This window comes from Lissotriton helveticus, chromosome 2_1 (genome assembly GCF_964261635.1).
Source record: "Lissotriton helveticus chromosome 2_1, aLisHel1.1, whole genome shotgun sequence".
Taxonomy (NCBI): Eukaryota; Metazoa; Chordata; class Amphibia; order Caudata; family Salamandridae; genus Lissotriton; species Lissotriton helveticus.
Window position 1 is genome coordinate 1,518,442,909 of NC_136059.1, and position 19,427 is coordinate 1,518,462,335.

At 42.7% G+C, this 19,427-nt stretch overlaps 1 protein-coding gene across 1 annotated transcript in view; it reads right to left on the reverse strand.

Moving 5' to 3' along the window:
- Positions 1 to 19,427, reverse strand: part of LOC144818743 (uncharacterized) — a 107,814-nt gene that overhangs the window by 43,034 nt on the left and 45,353 nt on the right. Inside the window, exon 6 of the mRNA XM_078676446.1 lies at positions 18,490 to 18,600. Within this exon, the coding sequence (XP_078532572.1) occupies positions 18,490 to 18,600 (111 nt within the window). The remainder of the gene's footprint in view (positions 1 to 18,489; positions 18,601 to 19,427) is intronic.

Here is a 19,427-nt window from a genome sequence, read left to right on the forward strand (position 1 = left end):
AACTAGTGAGAGAAACCGAGCTCGACGCCATGATGGCTGCAACATAGCTCGGCGCCGCCGCCCACCCCGCCAAAAATAACGACAAACCCTATGCAAATATTATAAATAAATAGAACACACCAGCAAAGTAACAGAGTAAAACGTTTTATTAAATAACTATTTACATGCCAGCCTGCTGCAATATGAAAACAACACTTCCAAAATGATCGACTACCTTTAAGAAGAAAAAAAGAATCTTTCATCTGGCAATTTTTCACTTATCCTGAAGATCAAAAGAAAGTAAATGCATCAAAAGTAACCTGCACGATATGTGACTCGTTTCTCTCAAGAAGAAATCCAACAAAAAAATATTCCTTTTCCATGCATACCATGGTGCGCCATGTCAAACAAATGCACCCTGTGCAATTTGCAGAGGCATCGACAAAAGCCCTGGCCACGCTATTACCATTAGAGGTGGCCAGCACATTTTCTGATCGACGACCTGTATCTCCATCGAGTGCACAGAAGGACTTGAGATATTTAACTATATATGGTCTATAACTTATGGTTTTTTCAGTGAATTTGCTCCGCCAGCCACCCCGCCCAAAATAACCACAAACCCTATGCAAATATTAAAAATATATACAACACACCAACAAAGTAACAGGGTAAAACGTTTCATTAAATAACTATTTACATGTCAGCCTGCTGCAACATCGATCCAAATGCATGACACTGTTCCGGTCAAGGTAGCATAGCTGGAGGCCTAGGGGTGGAGGACCGTTGTGCAAATACCCCGGGGAGGACTCCGGATATGCTTGATCCCAGAGATTCTTCGAAGTAACTGCCTTCCACAAATGGCATAAGTCCTGGATGTTCGGTGCCATACTTGAAGGTTTGACCTAAAGACACGTCCTGCGGTGCCCTAGTCCAACCATCACATATACCTCCGCCAGGAGACGGCGTGGGGTGCACTGGAAGGGAGAGGCGGCGCGAACGAGCCTCCCCAGGTGGAGGTTTATCAGCTGCACCCCAGCGCTTCACTCGACAAGCTGAGTTACGCCCGCTCCTGCAGCACATTGCCTCGCTCGGCCAGCTCAATTACGCCTGCTCTTGCTATTACAGCGTCTCACCCGCCATCCGGCTGAATTGCACCCACTCTTGCGGTACAGCGACAGGCGGCTGCCACAGAGCTCAGGAAATGGCGGTCGGCTCCACAGACTTGGGCCTGGCCTGCAAGGATGGCTCTGGACAACCCTGGAACTCGGACGCTTCACTGCTACGGCATGGGCCCCATTCCCCAAAGCGTTCCATCAGCCTTGAAGATTCTACAAGAGTCACCGGGGCGCCCGACTCCCGCAGAGTTCCGGTGGGGAGCTTCTGCCATGATTGCTCGCAGAATGGCCACGACGTAGCCACGGGGTGCTCTCATGCTAACGCCAGCTTCAGTCTGAAACTTCCAGAAACACTGTAGACTACCAATTCAATCAGTTCCGGTGGAGCCCTAACGACGTATCGCGTTGTTGCATAATGCGTCATATGACACGCCGCGTTAGAGCACCCGGAAGTCCTCCGGTGCGCGAGGCGCGAAGCGCAGCTTCCCGGAAGCAATCCGGGGCGCGGAGCGCGTAACGTAAGCATAACAGGTCATGTGACTTGTTAATAAAGCTTTTCATTGGTTTAGAAATATTTTTATGAGCATATTTGACTATTTCATTAAAGACACTACACATAACCTGTTTTTCAAGTTATGTTTAATTTTAAATGAAACGGTTTACATTTTCACTTTTTATTTCCAGTAAATTTTAAAAATAAATGTTTATAGTTCCATATGCTGAAGCACGTCAGCTTCCCACCCTATGTCATACAATTCTGACAAATCGGCATCCTCATCATGTTCTTCATCATCCTCAGGATTTAAATCATCTAAGGGATCCACTTCCACTGATGTTTCAATGACAAGTTCAACGATAAGATCGAGATCAACGGATTGCTTATTATCACTCATGGTTAATGTTGTCGTTATCTTTAAAGAAAGAGAACAACAATGAGATGTTGCAGAGTAAGAGACAAATCTCAGAGACTATAATACCACACAACAGCAAAATAAATATATTATATAATATATAATTTTATATATAATATTATATAATATAATAAAAACAAAATAACAGGTTAAAACATTTTTATTCTTGAACAAAAATATATTAAAACAACTATGGAGAACCATTACGCGAATAGTTTTTTTTTTTTTGCAATGTCTGCACTCGTATTAGATAAGAAACTTGCCTTGAAAACAGTGCATTTCTGAATAAACATTTCAAATATACACGTTCTCTCTTTTAATCCATAATCTCAACTAAAATGATTGTATATTGAAACAGTATTTATGTGTTCCACGTAACTTCAGCTGTACTAACTTAATATTTTCTTTTGTCGACCTGATTTACTCATACTAGAACCCACAGGCCTATAACAGCCCGTGAACCCTTTCTTTTACAGTACATGACAAAACAAACAATTACAGACTTACCTTTACCAATGCTTTGTACGATGTACAACAGTGACAGTCACAAAATAGATATTCGTTTGACGGAAGTCTCAATTATGCTGCTATCACTGCAACCAAAATTCAATGGCACAGATATCCAGTCAATACAGACTCATATATGTCTCTTCAGCCAATCATATTTCCTCCCGCAAAATTTTGTATTCAAATATACATTTCAGTTCGTTGTCCCTCACAATATTTTCAATGTCACATAAAAGTCACCCATCACCCACTGCCATCTCTGACTGTTTCCATGGTAACACCTCATTCTGCACCTGGCTGAAGGCACAGGTCAAAAGTTCATATCTCAACGTTCTACAGCAAACTAACAACACTGTTTTCCCTCCAGAAACACCTGCCTATCCACAGCTCTGTTACATGTCATTTTTTTCACACCCAATACTACTTTTTCTTTTACATAACATTAACATGCAACGTAGTCTTCAATCTTCACGTATTAGAATCAACCAATCATCTTTTGTTTTTCAACCACACCAAGCCTCATCCATTTTTTTATCCTGACTTTCAGCTTCTAACTGCCATTCCACTTCCAGAACCCATCGGAGTACGAGTGCATCTGCCTTGAAAATGAAGGTTTGGCTTTTAGGACACAGCTATATTCACTGGAGTGGAAAATATGCAGCAAGCAGACGAATTTCCAACCTTGATTTAGCAAATGTGCAGATAACGTGGATTGGGCAAAGAGGATTAAGATGTCACCAATTAATACCATTGGTGAAAACTTTTATGCATCTCCCACACCCAGACCTTATAATTGTGCACTGTGGTGGGAACGATCTAGGCACATTGACTGGGGTAGGTCTGGAAATGCTTCTAAAAGACACCTTTCGACAATTGATGACACTTTTTCCTCGAACTGCCTTGGTATATTCCAATATATGCCAAAGACAGAAATAGAATTGGTCCAATCAACATTGTGCACAAATTGAGAAAGCAAGGAGACATGAAAATAAATCTGTTTCTGCTTTCCTCAGAGGTAATAGCATGGGTTCTATTTACCACAACAACTTGCGTTACCACATGCAAGACATCTATAGGACAGATGGTGTTCATTTCACGGATGAGGGAAACAGAATCTTCCTCTGCAACATCAGACTCTGCATCGGTACATACTTATAAATGCAGAAACAACTCAATTAACACAAGGGCTCTTTTCAGAGCCACCTTATATCAAAGCACTCAAACTTCTGATTTATCTCCATTTTCACACTCTTGTAAATATGTGTGCGCGCCCGAGTGCGCGCACCCCGCAACTTTTTTCCCAAAAAAAAAATATATATATTTTCGCCTTTAAGGACCTTACTGCACACCCTGAGAAAACCTACGCAGCAAAACAATCTCTACCTTCTCCCCTTTCCATGTTCCAACGCTTTGAAATGACAATATATTTACTCGCAGTGACAAAATGGCGGTCAACACTTCCTGATTTCCTTCGAATCGAACGTTAACAGACGTCACGCAGCAAAAAAAATTCCGCTTGCGCGCAGCCGCTTGAGTGCGCGCACCCGTCCGCGCTTATAGATATATAATTGACTTTGACTTTAATTTTCTCAACAACTACTGAACGGATTTACACCATTCCACAAAAAGCGTAATCTGCGAGCCGGACTCTACAGTTTTGCCAAATTTCTTATAAATCCATTCAGCCGTTCGACTTGTAGCCGTGTCTAAACGTCCTATGGAAAATAACATGGAGAAAACACGTTTTGGGACCCCCCTTTTATCTCAGCCCCCACTTCACCAATCCCCCCCACATTTTCAGGGAAGGAGCGCAGCGGACCGAGCCATCTTCTTTGAGAAATTCGCAAAGATTCATCCACCAGGGCCAAAGTTAATCCAAATAGAATGTTGACGATTTCCTATGGAAACTAGGTCCTAACTATAACTACCTACTGGCGACCGCCAGTAGGTAATATATATATATATATATATATATATATATAGATAGATAGATAGATAGATAGATAGATATCACCCACACATCACACCAGCACCACATCTTAATGAGCACTCTGTGGTATTAGTAAATACTAATTGCTAAATGGAACTGGAAATGGAGCTTGACGACTCCTGCCAAGTCACAGCAAACACTTCGCTTCCAGCAAGCGAGAGGATTAAAAATGCTCTTACTTGCTGAAAGTGGAGCAGAATTGCTTTTAGGCACAGGGAGCTGCCTTTCAAGCAGCTCCCTATGTCTAAAAGCAATATTGTCTCCTGCAGGAGGCAGGGAACCTGCAGGGACCGCGGGGCCTTCAGGCTCCCCCACGGTCCCAGTAGAGACTGGGTGCCCTGGGGGCACCCAGTAGACAGGCCGTGCCCCAGGGAATGTGGTCTTCAGGCCTAAATCGGCCGATGGAGAGTGGGCTAGATGGCCCCCTCCACCATTTGAGAAAGGCTGGGCCCCGGGGGATAGAGTCCCCAGGGCCGACTTTGGCCCAGGGAGGGCGGCTACGTGCCCCCTACCTCCCCAAAAAGTATTAATTTTTTATTTTAAAGTAAGGTCTCTGGCCGATGGTGTCCCTGGGGCTGGACTCGGCCCAGGGAGGGGGGGCGTAGGGCCCCTCTCCCCTATTACAGGTAAGGTGTGCCCCAGGTAATGGGGTCCCCAGGGCCGAAATCGGTATGGGTGGGGGGGGGGGGCTGCACGGCCCTCCTCCCAATTTAAAAAAAAGTCTGGCCATGGGGGATGGGATCCCCAGGGCTGAAATCGGCCAGGAGAAATTGGGCAACGTGGCACCCTACCCTAATAGAAAAAGACAAAAAAGCCATCCTGGCAAGTCACCTGGGTCCCTGTCCCCTTTCACCACCACTTTGCAAACACGCCTCCTGGCGTACGTCCCACACAGCGAGATTGCTGAGAGGTCATCGGAGGCCTGCCCTCTTTCTCCATCACTCTGCAAACGCGCCTCCTGGTGCACTACTGGTTGGGGAATGAAGCCCCCTTGGCTGCTGAGGGTCTTTGCGGGCAAACAAGCACTTCTGTTAACTCCAGAAAGTCCCACACAGCAGGATTGCTTAGAGCTGGTCAGAGGCCCACTTATACACCAATAGAATATATCATGCCACAACTCATGCGATTACATCGCATGCTATTACAACACGGTCATTACAACGACCGCGTTGTTAGGACGCAATACCTTTACATCGCAAGTCTTTACAACGACTTACTTTGTAAAAATACTTTTACTCACTTGATGTTATCAGTGATGTCATTGACCATGCCATGAGTGTTGTAATATGTGAGGTCGTAAGTAGTGCATTGCGGGGTGTAAGTTATAGTTTGCTCAGGTAACTATAAATACTGGATTTCTATGATTTTGTACGACTGAAATCTGAGCCCATCTATAACGTCCCTGTAACCTTTGTTTTTTGCAGTGAATCTATATATAAATCAGACCAGACACCACTGTATGAGATGCCTGACTCTGCCGGTGGTGTAGGGCGGTCACCGGTAGTGGACCCGGTCAATTGAAATAGAGAAATATCCCCAAAGTGTGTAGGAAGAACACGCCCACTCAGGAAGTATGGTGTAAACCAGGTTATATATTACACAGACTGCACTACTCATTTTGGCTCAGCCCCAACATGTTCATTTTCCTGAACAATGCTATACTGACCCTAAAAGCGTCAGATTATTTTCAGAAACTAGGGTGTGTTAGCTAGGGCATCATATGATTGAGACAATATAAGACAGAAAAGTTGATATTTACAATACATCATGCAAATGTATAGATATTTAAAACACAAGACTCAGGAAGATAATGTAATTTGCGGAGAATCACAAGATCCTATTAATCAAATGCCCAAGTCAAGATAAGAGACAAAGTTTTAGAGTGTAGAGTCTGCAACGTATGTAATTTAGCATATCAAGAACCTGCAATACAACAAACCCCAGGCCAGGTTCTGGGATTTGGGCTTGGTGACTGTGAAAAGGCTCATAACAAGACACTGGAAAGATAAACACCCTCCGCAGGTGCAGCACTGGCACACCTCACTCAACTACTGGGCAATAGCTGAGGGAACGATACTCCATAGAGAGGAGACGGCGGGCTTGCGGGCCATACGATAGCGCAGACATGGGACGATATCCTTCGGTCTTTTAACCGGGCGTACCGGGAAAGGGTAGACGTGTAGATGGCGGGCCAGGCAGACTGCGCACACACGGCAGGGCCGCAGCAGGTAGGCTCACACATGGGATGAGAAGGGGAACCACCAGGCGGCGTCCCGTAGGGAACGCCGAGTGAAAGACACCAATGGCCGCGAGTGGACGAGAGGCCGGTCTGCCCGCTGGGCCCCCGCCCCCCCCCTTCCCCTCCCCTCCCTCCCCCCACACGCCGATGTGTTCATAGGTACAACGACTGTGTAATTAGTAGGCACAGAGGCGAGACTAACCAGAGAGACATCCACACCACCCCCTCACACGCCGCGCCACAAATGAAGGACGACACGAGCAACTGCCCCCGGAGACACACAGACGCGACACCTGGCCATCGTTTCTGACAGACCAAATTATGAAGAGCAGAGCTTCTTTTTCTTTTTCTTTTCTTTCGCTTATTGTTTGGTTCATTACTTCCCCATTAACCGAATTTTCCCCCATGTTCAACAGTTGAGTTTGGACAACTGGTTTCCCCCTAGTTGATAGAGCTACAGTTCCGAGACACAAGAGTTGCACATCTAGGTCAAGACAGAGGGGAAAGCTCATCGCCACACACTGCTGAAATGGGGCGGCAAGCCGACCACACCACGACGCCACACGGGCACTGCATCACGACAAGGGGCTGACCCGCTTGGAAGGCATCCAAAAATACGCGCGTTCAGCTACACCGCAGAGCTCGGATAGAGCGCAAAACCTCGTAGGAGGCCCCTAAAGGGCGCCCTGAGCCAGAGCGAGCTCCGGGACTCTAGGGAGATGGGATACACTCCCGGCAATGATGTGCTGCGAGGGAATACTAAACCTTACATATTGTTGGTTGCCCAGATAGTCTTTACAATGTAATCCATGATTGGTTGAAACGCAAAATATGACTGTAATGTTTAAGTCTTGATGCGAAATCACTGTGGCACAGACCAATGCTTCCTCGCAGTGCAAGGTACAGAGATGGAACTCTATGTTGTATGGTAAATAACAATAAAAATATATTCAAACAAAAAAAAATCAAGAACCTGCAATGTTTTTGAGCTTGTTCTAATTTGTAAGTTAACCCCTTCGCTGCTGGGCCGTTTCCGCCGCTGTGCGGTAAACAAAAGAACAGGGTGGGGCCGTGACGAACCACAGCCGTCATCAGCACACGAGCACCGTGGAGCGTGACGGCTGGGGTTCGTCACCAGCATGCAAGGGGTTAAATTATCTTGGCACTGAACACTTGGAACATTTTATACACCCTCCAGAAAATTAAGCCATCACTCCCCACCCTGAGGACTTCTCGTACAGAACAGAATGTGGCATGACCATTCCAGACGTTTATTTTTAAGTGAGGTCCTCTTTACTATAAAGCACTTATAGTGATCCAGTTTCTCCTCCATTAATCAGAAAAGGGAAGGATGGCGAATGACAGCAGTCTGAGGACAAGGGGAGTAGTAAGCAACATTTCCGTCACACTGCAAGAAAAAAGCAAAGTGGACAAAAACAAAGAAATAAAATGCACCTCACCGGAGGTGCCAAGATACCTTGATACAGCCCTGTGAGGAGAAATAGTATTAAAGTAATAAACATTACAAGTAGAAATGGCATTATTAACATGCTGTACCTCTTCGTCACTGTCCTTACTCTTCTTGGGAAGTATACTAAAAGGTTTCGTAGCTGTGGCTAAGGCGACAAGACCAAATAAACATATAGATACCATTGTAGTATACCATCTAGGTTTATTCCCTCAGAAGACACAGCTCTGTGTCATACAGAACTCAGCACTATGTCCATCAATACAAAGTACAGTGTGGGAGGTAAATCTAGAAAGAAGCTTATTGCTGATATCACGCAATGAAACTCCCAGAGACTTAGTCAACAATGCTACTGCTGCCGGAGCAGAAATTAAATTAAAAAGACTTATAGAGCGCAACAGTTGCCTGAAGGGCGTTGAGGCGCCTGTAGCAGTTAGTCTTGGGAGGGGGAAGAAGGAGCAACAAGTTTATCCCCTAGCTTTCTGTTTAAGATTTAAGAGTTAAAAAGTAAAAAGTCATGTTTTCATGTTTGCAAAAAGGAAAATAAGATTGGAGACTGGAAACAGAGTGAGGGAGCGAATTAAACAACTTGTGTGTGGCCCCCGAAAAAGCTCTACTTCCCCATCTCGATTTTTGATGCTTTGGAACAGTTAAGAGATTTGTGCCTGAGGATCACAGTGGTCTAGGTGTAGTGTATCGTTGGAACAGGTTCCAGAGTTCTACTGGATTAAAGTTATGCAGAACCTTATGAACAATACAAAGAGCCTTGAAGATAATTTGTGTATTTACAGGTAACCAGTGCAGTTTCTGAATCCCCTCAGAAACTGATTGAAATTTGGAGACATCAAGACTCATTCTGGCTGCCGCATTCTGAACCAGCTGCAATTTGGTAAATACAGCCTTATTAATATCCAGGTAAAGAGCATTACAGTAATCCAACCTGGATATAATAAGTGCCAGAGCCACTTGCTTACATGCAGGAAAAGGAATAAAAGGAAACACTTTCCTAAGGGATTTAATAATACAAAAACAAGTCGAAACCGTCCTGTAGACCTGCAGGTTGAACAATAGATATTTATCGACCAGTGCTCCTGCATTCTTAGCGAAGTCAGTTGGAATAGGTAAGGCCCCCAGCCTATCTGGCCACCACAGATTGGACCACATGGATGGTTGACTACGAAGGATCTATACCTCCGTCTTGTCCCCACTGAGTCTTAAGTAGTTTCTTCCTTCCATGCGGCCACAGCCTGCATACATTTTCAAACGTTGGTGGCAGTCGCATCCATTACCCTAGAGATAGACTTGATGATCTGGGTGTCATCAGCATAGGACAATGCTTGGAGTCCAAAATATCTTATGCGTTTGCTTTCTTCAGCAGGGAGACATACAAGTTGAATAATGTAGGGCTCAGGGAAGAACCCTGAGGCTCCCCATGTAGCAACGTTATGGAGTCCAAGAGGAATTGATCCACCATAACCATCTGTGACCTGTCAATCAGAAAAGATGCCAGACGTTAGAGTGCCAAGGCTGTAACCCCCCAGTTCCTGGAGTCGCTCAACAAGCCGGGTCGGGGAGATAGTATCGAAGACTGCAGATAGGTCCAAAAGGGCCAGCGCTGCAGCCTCTTTAGCATCCACCATGGAATGGATGTTATTGACTGCAGATACTAGTGCAGACTCAGTCCCATGGTTGCTCCTGAATCCAAACTGAGATACATCCAGCAGTTGAAATTATTCTAGATTGTTCATCACCTGGACATTAAGATGTTTCTCCAGGATTTTGGTGGGTACAGGCAACAGGGGGATGGGCTAATAGTTTTTAAGTTCTGAAGTGTCCAAATTAGGCTTTTTAAGCAGATGATTAACCACCTGGATACTGGATCGAGAAAAGTACCCAGATATAATGACTTAGTTTGAAGTTTCAGTGAGATGGGACACTTTAATCTGATCTACTAATTGCAAAACTTTGAGAGTGCAAGGTCGAAGTGGGGAGCTTGATTAGACACTAAGGAGGTAATATTCCATCTGTTCTTGTGTCAAAGGAGTAAAACACAATAGAATGGCAGTAGGGCTCTTTAGTGGATATCATTTTGGAGCAACCCTGAGTGAATGCTGGCCGAACAGAGTTATGTAGGCCTCCTACGCCTTATCCTCAACTACTTGTATGCTTTCTCGTATGCTTCGTGAACACAGTGGCTGAAGGTTGAGAAGATTGCTTCTCCCAGAGAGGCCAGATCAAATGTGAAAAATATCACTGTTATTCAGCAGACGTTTTGTAGGACCCGATTATTGTTTACAGAATTCCACCATGACTCCTCCTGGGGAAAAAGATCAGGTTATAAGGTAGACATGATGAAACCCTACCCACTATGAATCACAGAAGGCATATTTGTATGAAAAGTCAGACCCAGGCAAAGAACTACCCTTTTCAGGAAAATTGCAAAAGTTAGACCTGAGCTGAGGTCACTTCCAAGGAAAATAATCTGGAGAGAAAAAATAATGGCATCACTGCAAGATGCTCAAAGAGGCTAGCCTGATAGGCCAGCAGTACCAAGGGTATGGCCCATCAGCCTTTTATCATCAAAACTGATCAGCAGCCGTCCCACCAAAGGACTTAATTGCGAGGTGTTTTGATACCTAATAATACCCCATCTCTGCCTGAAGGGAAATAACAAAACAGGCCAAAAAGGAAACAGTCTATGAAGGCCTATATGGTGAGTATGGGAGCATGTACAAATGTGCATTCCATTTCGCAGGATACTCACAGCACTGGGATACAATCTTTCGCCGGTGTACTTTACAGTGGACTGCAGCATTCCTTGTACTGAAGTCCTAGTCATGTAGTAAGTTGCTATGTTATGGTCGGATAGAGAACTGTTAGGGGAAGTCTGGCAAGCAGAAGTAAAACATTGGTATAATCAAAAGAGAAGCTATAGTCCGCTGCAACAAGGAGGAGATTCACAACTAACTTGATCCATTTGACATTCACCCTTACCCTCTGGGTCTTAAATAAGGTAATCTAGGGAGAAGTAAAGAGACGTTCAATCAACCATGGGAATGAGTGCACATTCACCCCAAGAACAGACCATATATGTAGAAGATGAGAGTGTTCTCCTTTGATATAAGCCGATCAATCCACGGGAGATGCAGCTGCTGCATGATAAACTGGAAGACCTTTCGGAGAAGGCAACATTCTCCTTTTGAAAGACAACTTGACTTAATAAAAAAATGAGCATCACTTCTTTTTCACAACCTTTTCCCTACACTTTTGGTAGCCCTCGGAATGAGGAGCTTATCCTAAAATTAGGTAACAACAAACTGACCCCGATTGGAAATGGTCTGAGCACAAACACCTCCTAGAAGTCTGATAATGCTCTTTGACAACTGGTTGCCTGCAAGGACTGGAAAAATACCAGATGTCGAATTACAAGAGAAGTGAATCTCAGAAGGAAATGTTAACTCACCAGGAGCTCCCAGCAATTTCACCCATGGTCCGATTCACCCAGGTACCATCATACAGGTATCCTCTGCTGGCTGAGTCTCACCCTCCATCACCTTCAACTGCAATCTGTAGTGAGGGTCATGCATAATTGAAGCTTCAGAAGTAGCCCACCCATGTTTGGCCACAAGGACTACATGATACTCTGAGACACCGGCATAAGGAGCTCATAGAACAGGGTGAATTGTATCCCGTTGGCTAGGACATATTGCTCTAGATGCCTACATTTCTTCCCAAACCCAAACCTAGAAGGTGACCTAGAAAGGTTATATATTTTGACTGAAATTTGAGCTCTCAGTCTGGGGAGAGAATCAGATGCATCAGGCTCAACTATGATGAAAGTCGGAGCTGGAGAAGGTACCAGATGCTATTTCCAATCAATGTTCATCCAACTGAAGGCCCATAGTACCTTTAGTTCACTTTAGGAGAGGACAGAACAAGAATTTGTATGTCATGAAGAGGACAACACTGTCACTCAACACGTTGAGCGATGGTGGAGAGGTCAAATGACATGACTAAAAACTTGAACTACAATCACTGAACAGCAAAGTGTAGGCAATGCTAGTGGTGCCACATTCTAGACCAAGGGTAGGCTTATCTTTGATGTTGCACTGGTAATGTTACCATGGAGCTTGGCTAGCCATCTAACCATAGACAGGTGCATTCTTTGGGGTACATTACAGTACTATGAAACTGTAAGCCTATGGTAACAAATGGCTATTAAAACATGTGGTGGCACAGGTTAGATATGGCTTCATATACTCATGTGTAACTTCATCAACACTTTATTGCTGGTTCATCAGGAGACCCCAAATGCACAAAGGGCACATGCATGTCATTGCTTAAAGCACCTGTAAGCTTGGTTTCTTGTCTAATTCTTAGCACTAAGAAGAAGATACCTTTATTATTACATTTCTGATCTGGTAGAAATCCCTCCTCTTACGAAAGGCACTTTAGTGACCGTTGTCTTCCCTAAGCAGATCTACACATCCAAATGTTCACCAGTACCTATTAAAGACAGACCTTGGCACACTTTCTGGTAATTACACTCCCTCTGCAATACATATTTGACTTAAAATGTTCTTTATTTTTTATCTTGCCTACTAGCCATCCTGATTACAGATTTTGTTATAATGCAACTCCCACAGACTGCTGTGCTTGATATTTCTTGACCATACCATAGGCCTTTTCAAACACAAACTACACCTTCATCACCTTCCCAATTAACACAATCAAATATATCACCTTTCCATAAAAACAATGCCAAACTCAGTTTGTGGGCTACAATTCAACTATCATGGCTTTTGCCTTTGCAACCCATTCAAGCCTTTTCCATCCATGATACTGAACTCCGTCCTTTCCATAGACTTGATTACGTACTTCCTTTAAAAACTATCCCATAACCCAAATGATGGTGCCATGGTAATATAAATGACCTGTACCTGGGCTACCCTCTACCCTCCAATTTAACCAACAAAACATACTCCCTCTCAAGTGCCTTCAAATACAGGTGAATACTACTAGTTATATCTGTATATTGATGGAATACGTAACGTCTCAAGTGTGCTTCCACATAAAATATGAATGCTTCACTAGTGCACTGACGCAAGTAGGATTTCAACTGGAGTGCAGTGTTACACCAGTAACCAGTACATCTCTCACTCAATTCTGTATTTCCAACTGTAAATATTTTTAACAGATTTTAGACTTCATTATAATAAACTATTCACAGCCAAGACAAAGCCCCAGGACTGTGTGCCACTGAAGGGCGAAACTCGTGTTGGTTGTATACTTCTCAATGTTTTTGAGAAGTTTAAACAGGATTAAGAAACTGGAGAACAAAGAAAACTTAAGAGAAATCAATAAGTACTAAATGCATCACATAAGTGTGAATGTAATCTTATTTATACATGAAGACTATCTTGTTGTCATCTATACTGCATAAATTAGCACATTTTATGCTTTAAAACTGAGGTGACTCCATTCCAGCATACAGACAAAAGGCCGGTTTTAGAGTGCTAATGGAAGCCCTTGTCAAATGTTGTCAATAGCATTGCGCACCGAGTCTGTCCCAACACCCACAGTTCCATTATTCCAATTCACCTCAGTCTCATTTTAAGAGGCCTGCACTCTTCATGCTCAACTTAGGCCCTTAAATGTATGTACTTCTTAATGACATTCTTTCTTGGTTTTATTAACAAGCACTCAATTCGCGTTTAGTTCAGGCAATGTTAATATATTCTACCTTAGATGTTTACAAGACCTACCTGAACAGAGTAATTAAAGGCATCTCTAAACACCTCAAAAACCTGGTAGTTGGTCAAAAAAAAGCTTTTATTGTCCAACAAAATTGTCTATTCTCTGCCGAGTTAGGATTTTCAAGCTAATCATGGCATCGAAACTGCCCTTTCAGGAATAAAACCATAGGATGGGGGATGAGGAAAAACATCCACTGGTGCCCCCCTTTTTTAAAAATTCTTTTTTATTGGCGTTTAGATTTATGACAAAAATATATTTAACATATGCATGTTCCCGCTACAAGAGTGTCTTGGAGTTAATACATTTAGCCAACAGTTACCTCATTATAATAATGATCAATTCGTAAAATCGGATATTGTAATGTTATTGTTGACTCTTGTCTATGTTTAGTTATCACCAGGATAGGTCCACATTTCGACAACAACACAATCTCCCACCATGGTTTTTTAGACAACAATGAGGAATAGCTGGGTCAATACACATCATTGTCCTTCGTAGTTGTACATATACCCAAGGTGTTCAGTTGCGTTGTATATCTAATTGTTCCCCAGATACATAAAGAATGGTAGGAGCCATGTGTTAAGCAAACAATAAAGGAAGAAAAAAAAATCAAAGAAAAAAAAGATCAGAAAGAAAAAGGAAACACAAGCCAAACTATTTCAGTTCAATATGAATGAACGTACAACCACAACTAAAGTTTTAATCTACCAGAGGCCTGCAATCCTTGTGAGCATCCATGAATGATAAAGCGACATCATTTTGAGATAGGTGGCGGGGGGGGGCACCATCCACTGGTGACCCCATCCCCTGGTGACCCTTTGATACTTTTCTGCTGCTTTTGACATCTTAGTGATCCAGGTTCTTCTAGACAGGTCTACCATGGTGTTAAGTGCTTTAACCTGATCAATGGCTTTGTGCACTTAATTTTGATCAAGCCAGCACCAGGTGGTAAAACTTGGGCACTCGTGTCAGAAATGTCCACTCTGGGGTGTCTCAAGGGGTTCCTATTGTATACATTCTCTTGGACATCTATCTCCTTCTAAAATGTATGGCTCATTCATAAACTGTTGACATCGAAATTTATATCACTATCGCAGATAAATTTGGAATCCTCAAAGAGCTACAAAAAAAAGACCTTGAGAAGTCCAGGTCTAAACAGATTTAACCGACTCCAACTGAAAAAGACCAAGATTATTCATTTTGGAACCTGTCAGAAGGCAGCACTCAAGCATTTAATTGTTTTACTCCTTTTTGCGGGAAATGCTTCAACTTGCCAACAAATGTAAATAAAAGTAGCGGGACTATTAAATAATAGTAATGCTGGCCCCACACAATAGGAAGGTAATGAAAAATAGTGCCTATCACATTAAAAAGCTTGTTATAAATGGTGATCCATGGTAGGACATTAGCATTTAGGTGTGGGCAGAACAGATGGTAATTAAGGCTGGTTTTTCTAACCACGAAATGACCCAGCCATTAGACCAGAGCTGGCTTAGAAGACAGTGCTGCTCCATACCCTTTCCAGAGGCCAAACACTGACTACCACAGTTCGGGTCACCAAGGTAGTCAGAGACTGATGGTACATGATCCTTCAGTGGATGGGCTGAATCACTGAGTGACCCAAGAAGCACCAGTCTGGAATGGTACGTGGTTAAACCGGTAAATCGGCTGATGGGGTTTAAAAAAATGGAAATCATGTTATTCAACACACTCACGCAGTTAGAAAGGTGGTGGTCAGGAACCCTGATTACCACCCTCAACAGATTAGATGACAACACAAGAATTAACAATAGTCAGCTAGTATGTACAAGTCACAATATGTCAATCATTAACAAAATCCAAACAGAAATGATTCTCAGCTAGTGTAAGGGGCAAAGCCAAAGACAAAGCCAACTTAAGACACAAACTCCTCTGGAAAAATTAAACAGATTTCCGGTTCACTAAAAAGGGTCAGTAAAAACAAAGGTGCACAGACACAGCGCATTGAGGATTATACAGCATCTCCCCTCGGCACATTCAAACCACACCATGCCATTGTGGTTGGTGCAGCCGATATTTCAAGAATTATTACGTTCAATGCTTTGTATACGGGCCTCCAACATAATGGTTACAGGTTGGCACAAAATGACGGTATCACTTATTGTAGGTCCTGAGCACAAAATTAACAGAAAACATAGGGCCATACTTTGTTTGTGGGTCCCTCAGAGAATTATTGTTAAACTCTGCTGTCTCTCTTGTAAGTGCATCTAAAAGATGGTCACCACGTCACAGAAAAACACATCTGAGTCCTACTCTCCAGCTCTTTGTATGAGGAGATAAAACATTTTTGCTTACCATATAGTTGTTTGAGGGCTGCAGTATGATATCACTTTTGGTCATCACTGACTACGCCTGGAACAATCGTGCACATATCTAAGATTGCGCCAGTATAAACAATTCTTTTAAAGAAACGGCCAAGTCTGGTTATTTTCGCTGGCCCTGTCCTTGCTGTATTCCTGACCAGCGCAGAGGGTTTCAGAGGAGAGAGAGTGAGAGATTGCTGCCCAGTGCCTGGAGTCTCTTGGGTATAAGGCACTAAACAAGTAGTAATAGTAGCAGTAACAAAAAACACAGTAATGGTATCCTGTTCTTGAGATTACCAGTGATTCTATATTTTTGTGAACTGCACTGCCTATCGATGGGCACCTGAGAACTACAGAATGAGTATATAGAGACAACTTGCCATTTCAACTGGGAGGTTACAAGACAGCAGTTTTTAGGTTCTTGGGCTGATTTGGGGCACGAAATCAACTAAACAGTTTAGGGAAGAACAAATACTCTGGGTTTGGGAAGATCATTTCATGAAAGAAATTCGCCCTAAGAATCAGGTTCATTTACAACCAACTTTAAAAGCAAAGCAGCATCAGCAACAACTAGAAGAGTAAACATCAGCATTATTGTCATGTACTGCAACAGCACTGCTGGTACCTTGTGAAAAACGTATAATGCCTCAGATGTGTGATCTTGCGTTGGTTCCGTTACGCCCAATGTCACTGATAACTCTTCAACTTATTAATCCTAAATTCTGCACTTCTTTATGGGTATCACTTAGTTACTTTCATATACATAGAAGCATGGCATCTCCTAAAGATTCTGTACAATGCGACGGATGGATATACTGAAAATCAACAGGGCTGAAGTTTGTGGCACGCCAGTGACCAACCACATCAACTCGCAATGAACAGCCATATAAAGAACCTTGGTTATGCATTGCGCAGTCAGTTCTGGAACCAGGTTTCCATACTTAGATCACATCAAAAGATGCTGTACCCAGTTCATTGGCATTTTCTGCATAACTGTGGCAAATGCCACACTTAAATGCAAGGGGCAGTGATATAGCAGTCTATGTCTATCCTTTGATCTAATTGTGATGACTAGTAGTAGCACTGTTAACATCTATGTGCCTTCTTTTGCATTTGGATATTGACCCCGGCATGGAGAGAGCTTAGAAGCTGATGGTATCTCCGACTCTGAGGAGATTCAGCATTGAGGCTGCTGTAATTTATACCAACGTGCACATGACATACTCTGTGCGTGACAATAATACATTTAACCCTGCTCTGAAGCAGCCAAAAAGATCTGGCTGAAACGTGGTCACGTCGACACATCAGTGGAGGAATCTCGTAATAGCTGCAATTTTTTAGATCTGTGTTACGTTACACTTGAGTTTGGCGAATTTATAGCCATTGATTGTGACACTGTGAAGATTTCCTCTTAGTGGTTCTCCTATAATTAGAGGGAGACACTAGTGTATATATATTTTTGTAGGGTTATCATTTGCATTTTTCATTCTTGTATTATTATTTTTTAGGGTCTGAGGTCATATTGTTGAATTTTGTATTGTACAATATTAGGTCATTTTTGCTTTATGTTGCACTTTGAATAGGTGCCTCCGTCCTGTGTGTGCGAAATATTGATTAGTTCTGAACAAACGAGGTTGTATTGAGAAGGTAATTAAAAGTACTCTTCTCAAAAAGTGTTGAGTATTGTTTCCTTTAATACCTATTTTTGAATGTATCTAATTGTGATGACTAGTAGTAGCACTGTTAACATCTATGTGCCTTCTTTTGAGTTTGGCGGGTAGAGTCCAAAGGGGTCAGATATCATGTCCACCACATTACAAGTGGATTAGGCTATAATGCACTAGCAATATGGCAGATGGGATATTCGCCATGGTTGTGACAAAGTATCTCTTCCGCCAAATTCTAAATTTGGGCCCATATCTTCAGAGGCTAATGGTAATGTTCATCTACTGTACCCATTTGCTGCTTCAGAAATTCATCTTCCACTGGGTTTCATAAATGCTGATCATGGCCGTTACATCTCCGAAAACATATAAAAAGAGTTCTACTTCTCCAGATCTTTCAATAACTGAACATTTTGTGTAAAGTGAATCAACTTCAGGCATTATTTGGAAACCTCAAAGTGCAGGGTCACCCGCTGTAGTATACAAGCAAATAACAAACCCAGCTTTAGTAACTCACCTGAGTGTGGAACACAGCTATGTTGTCCCCCTTGTGCACTGGGTACATCCACCAAACCCATCGCTGGTACGTCATTCCGTAAACAAATGTCTCTTTTGACATTTGGAAGTCCTGTTAAAATGAAAATGTAAGTGTATTTTACAAAACAACTGTACACCCATTAAAGTAGAATTGGAAACCATCAATATATTTCACATACCGAGACATACAGTCACAAAAAAAAACTTTTACTCACTTGTGTAGGCCAACGTGTTTTGAGTACATATCTGACTTTTCTGTTGGGGTACTCACAAGTGTTAATATTCTTGCAAACAGTGTACAAGTAAACAAACCCCTCCCTCACGTCCTCATCAATGTGGGCATTTTTCATGCCTTTGATAAAAGTAATTTTATAATGGCAAATGTTCTACAAACTACAAATACACAAGTTAGTTGGTATTCGCTGCCTTTTGCACTTGCTTCCAATCCTAGAGCATCCACAAACCTACCCTTGTGAGATCTGTTCACACAAAAATTCAAGCACACTGCTGGAATTTTTCATTCGGACACAGATTTATACTCGTAAAGTATGGTATTTGCATACATACGCGAAACGTAGTAGCATAATTACCTTTGTAAATTGGCCCCACAGATAATATGCTCATTATATTAAGTTAATACATTGTAATACCATTAAATTCACAACTTCTTTTCTTTATGTTGCCCCATAGGTAACAACTCCTGTTGTGTGGTCTCGTAGTTCAACCATCAAAAAGGCAGTACCTCTCGATGGGAATCCTGGGCACCCGAGCACTATTATTATGTTTAAACAACATACAGTTGTCTGATCTCTAAACACTGCAGTACCGAGTCAATTTAATAAGGTCATGTAATTGTCCACAGCAGTTAATCCTTCTGAAGCCATTACAAGCCTAGCAAAAAAGATGGACAGTTTACAA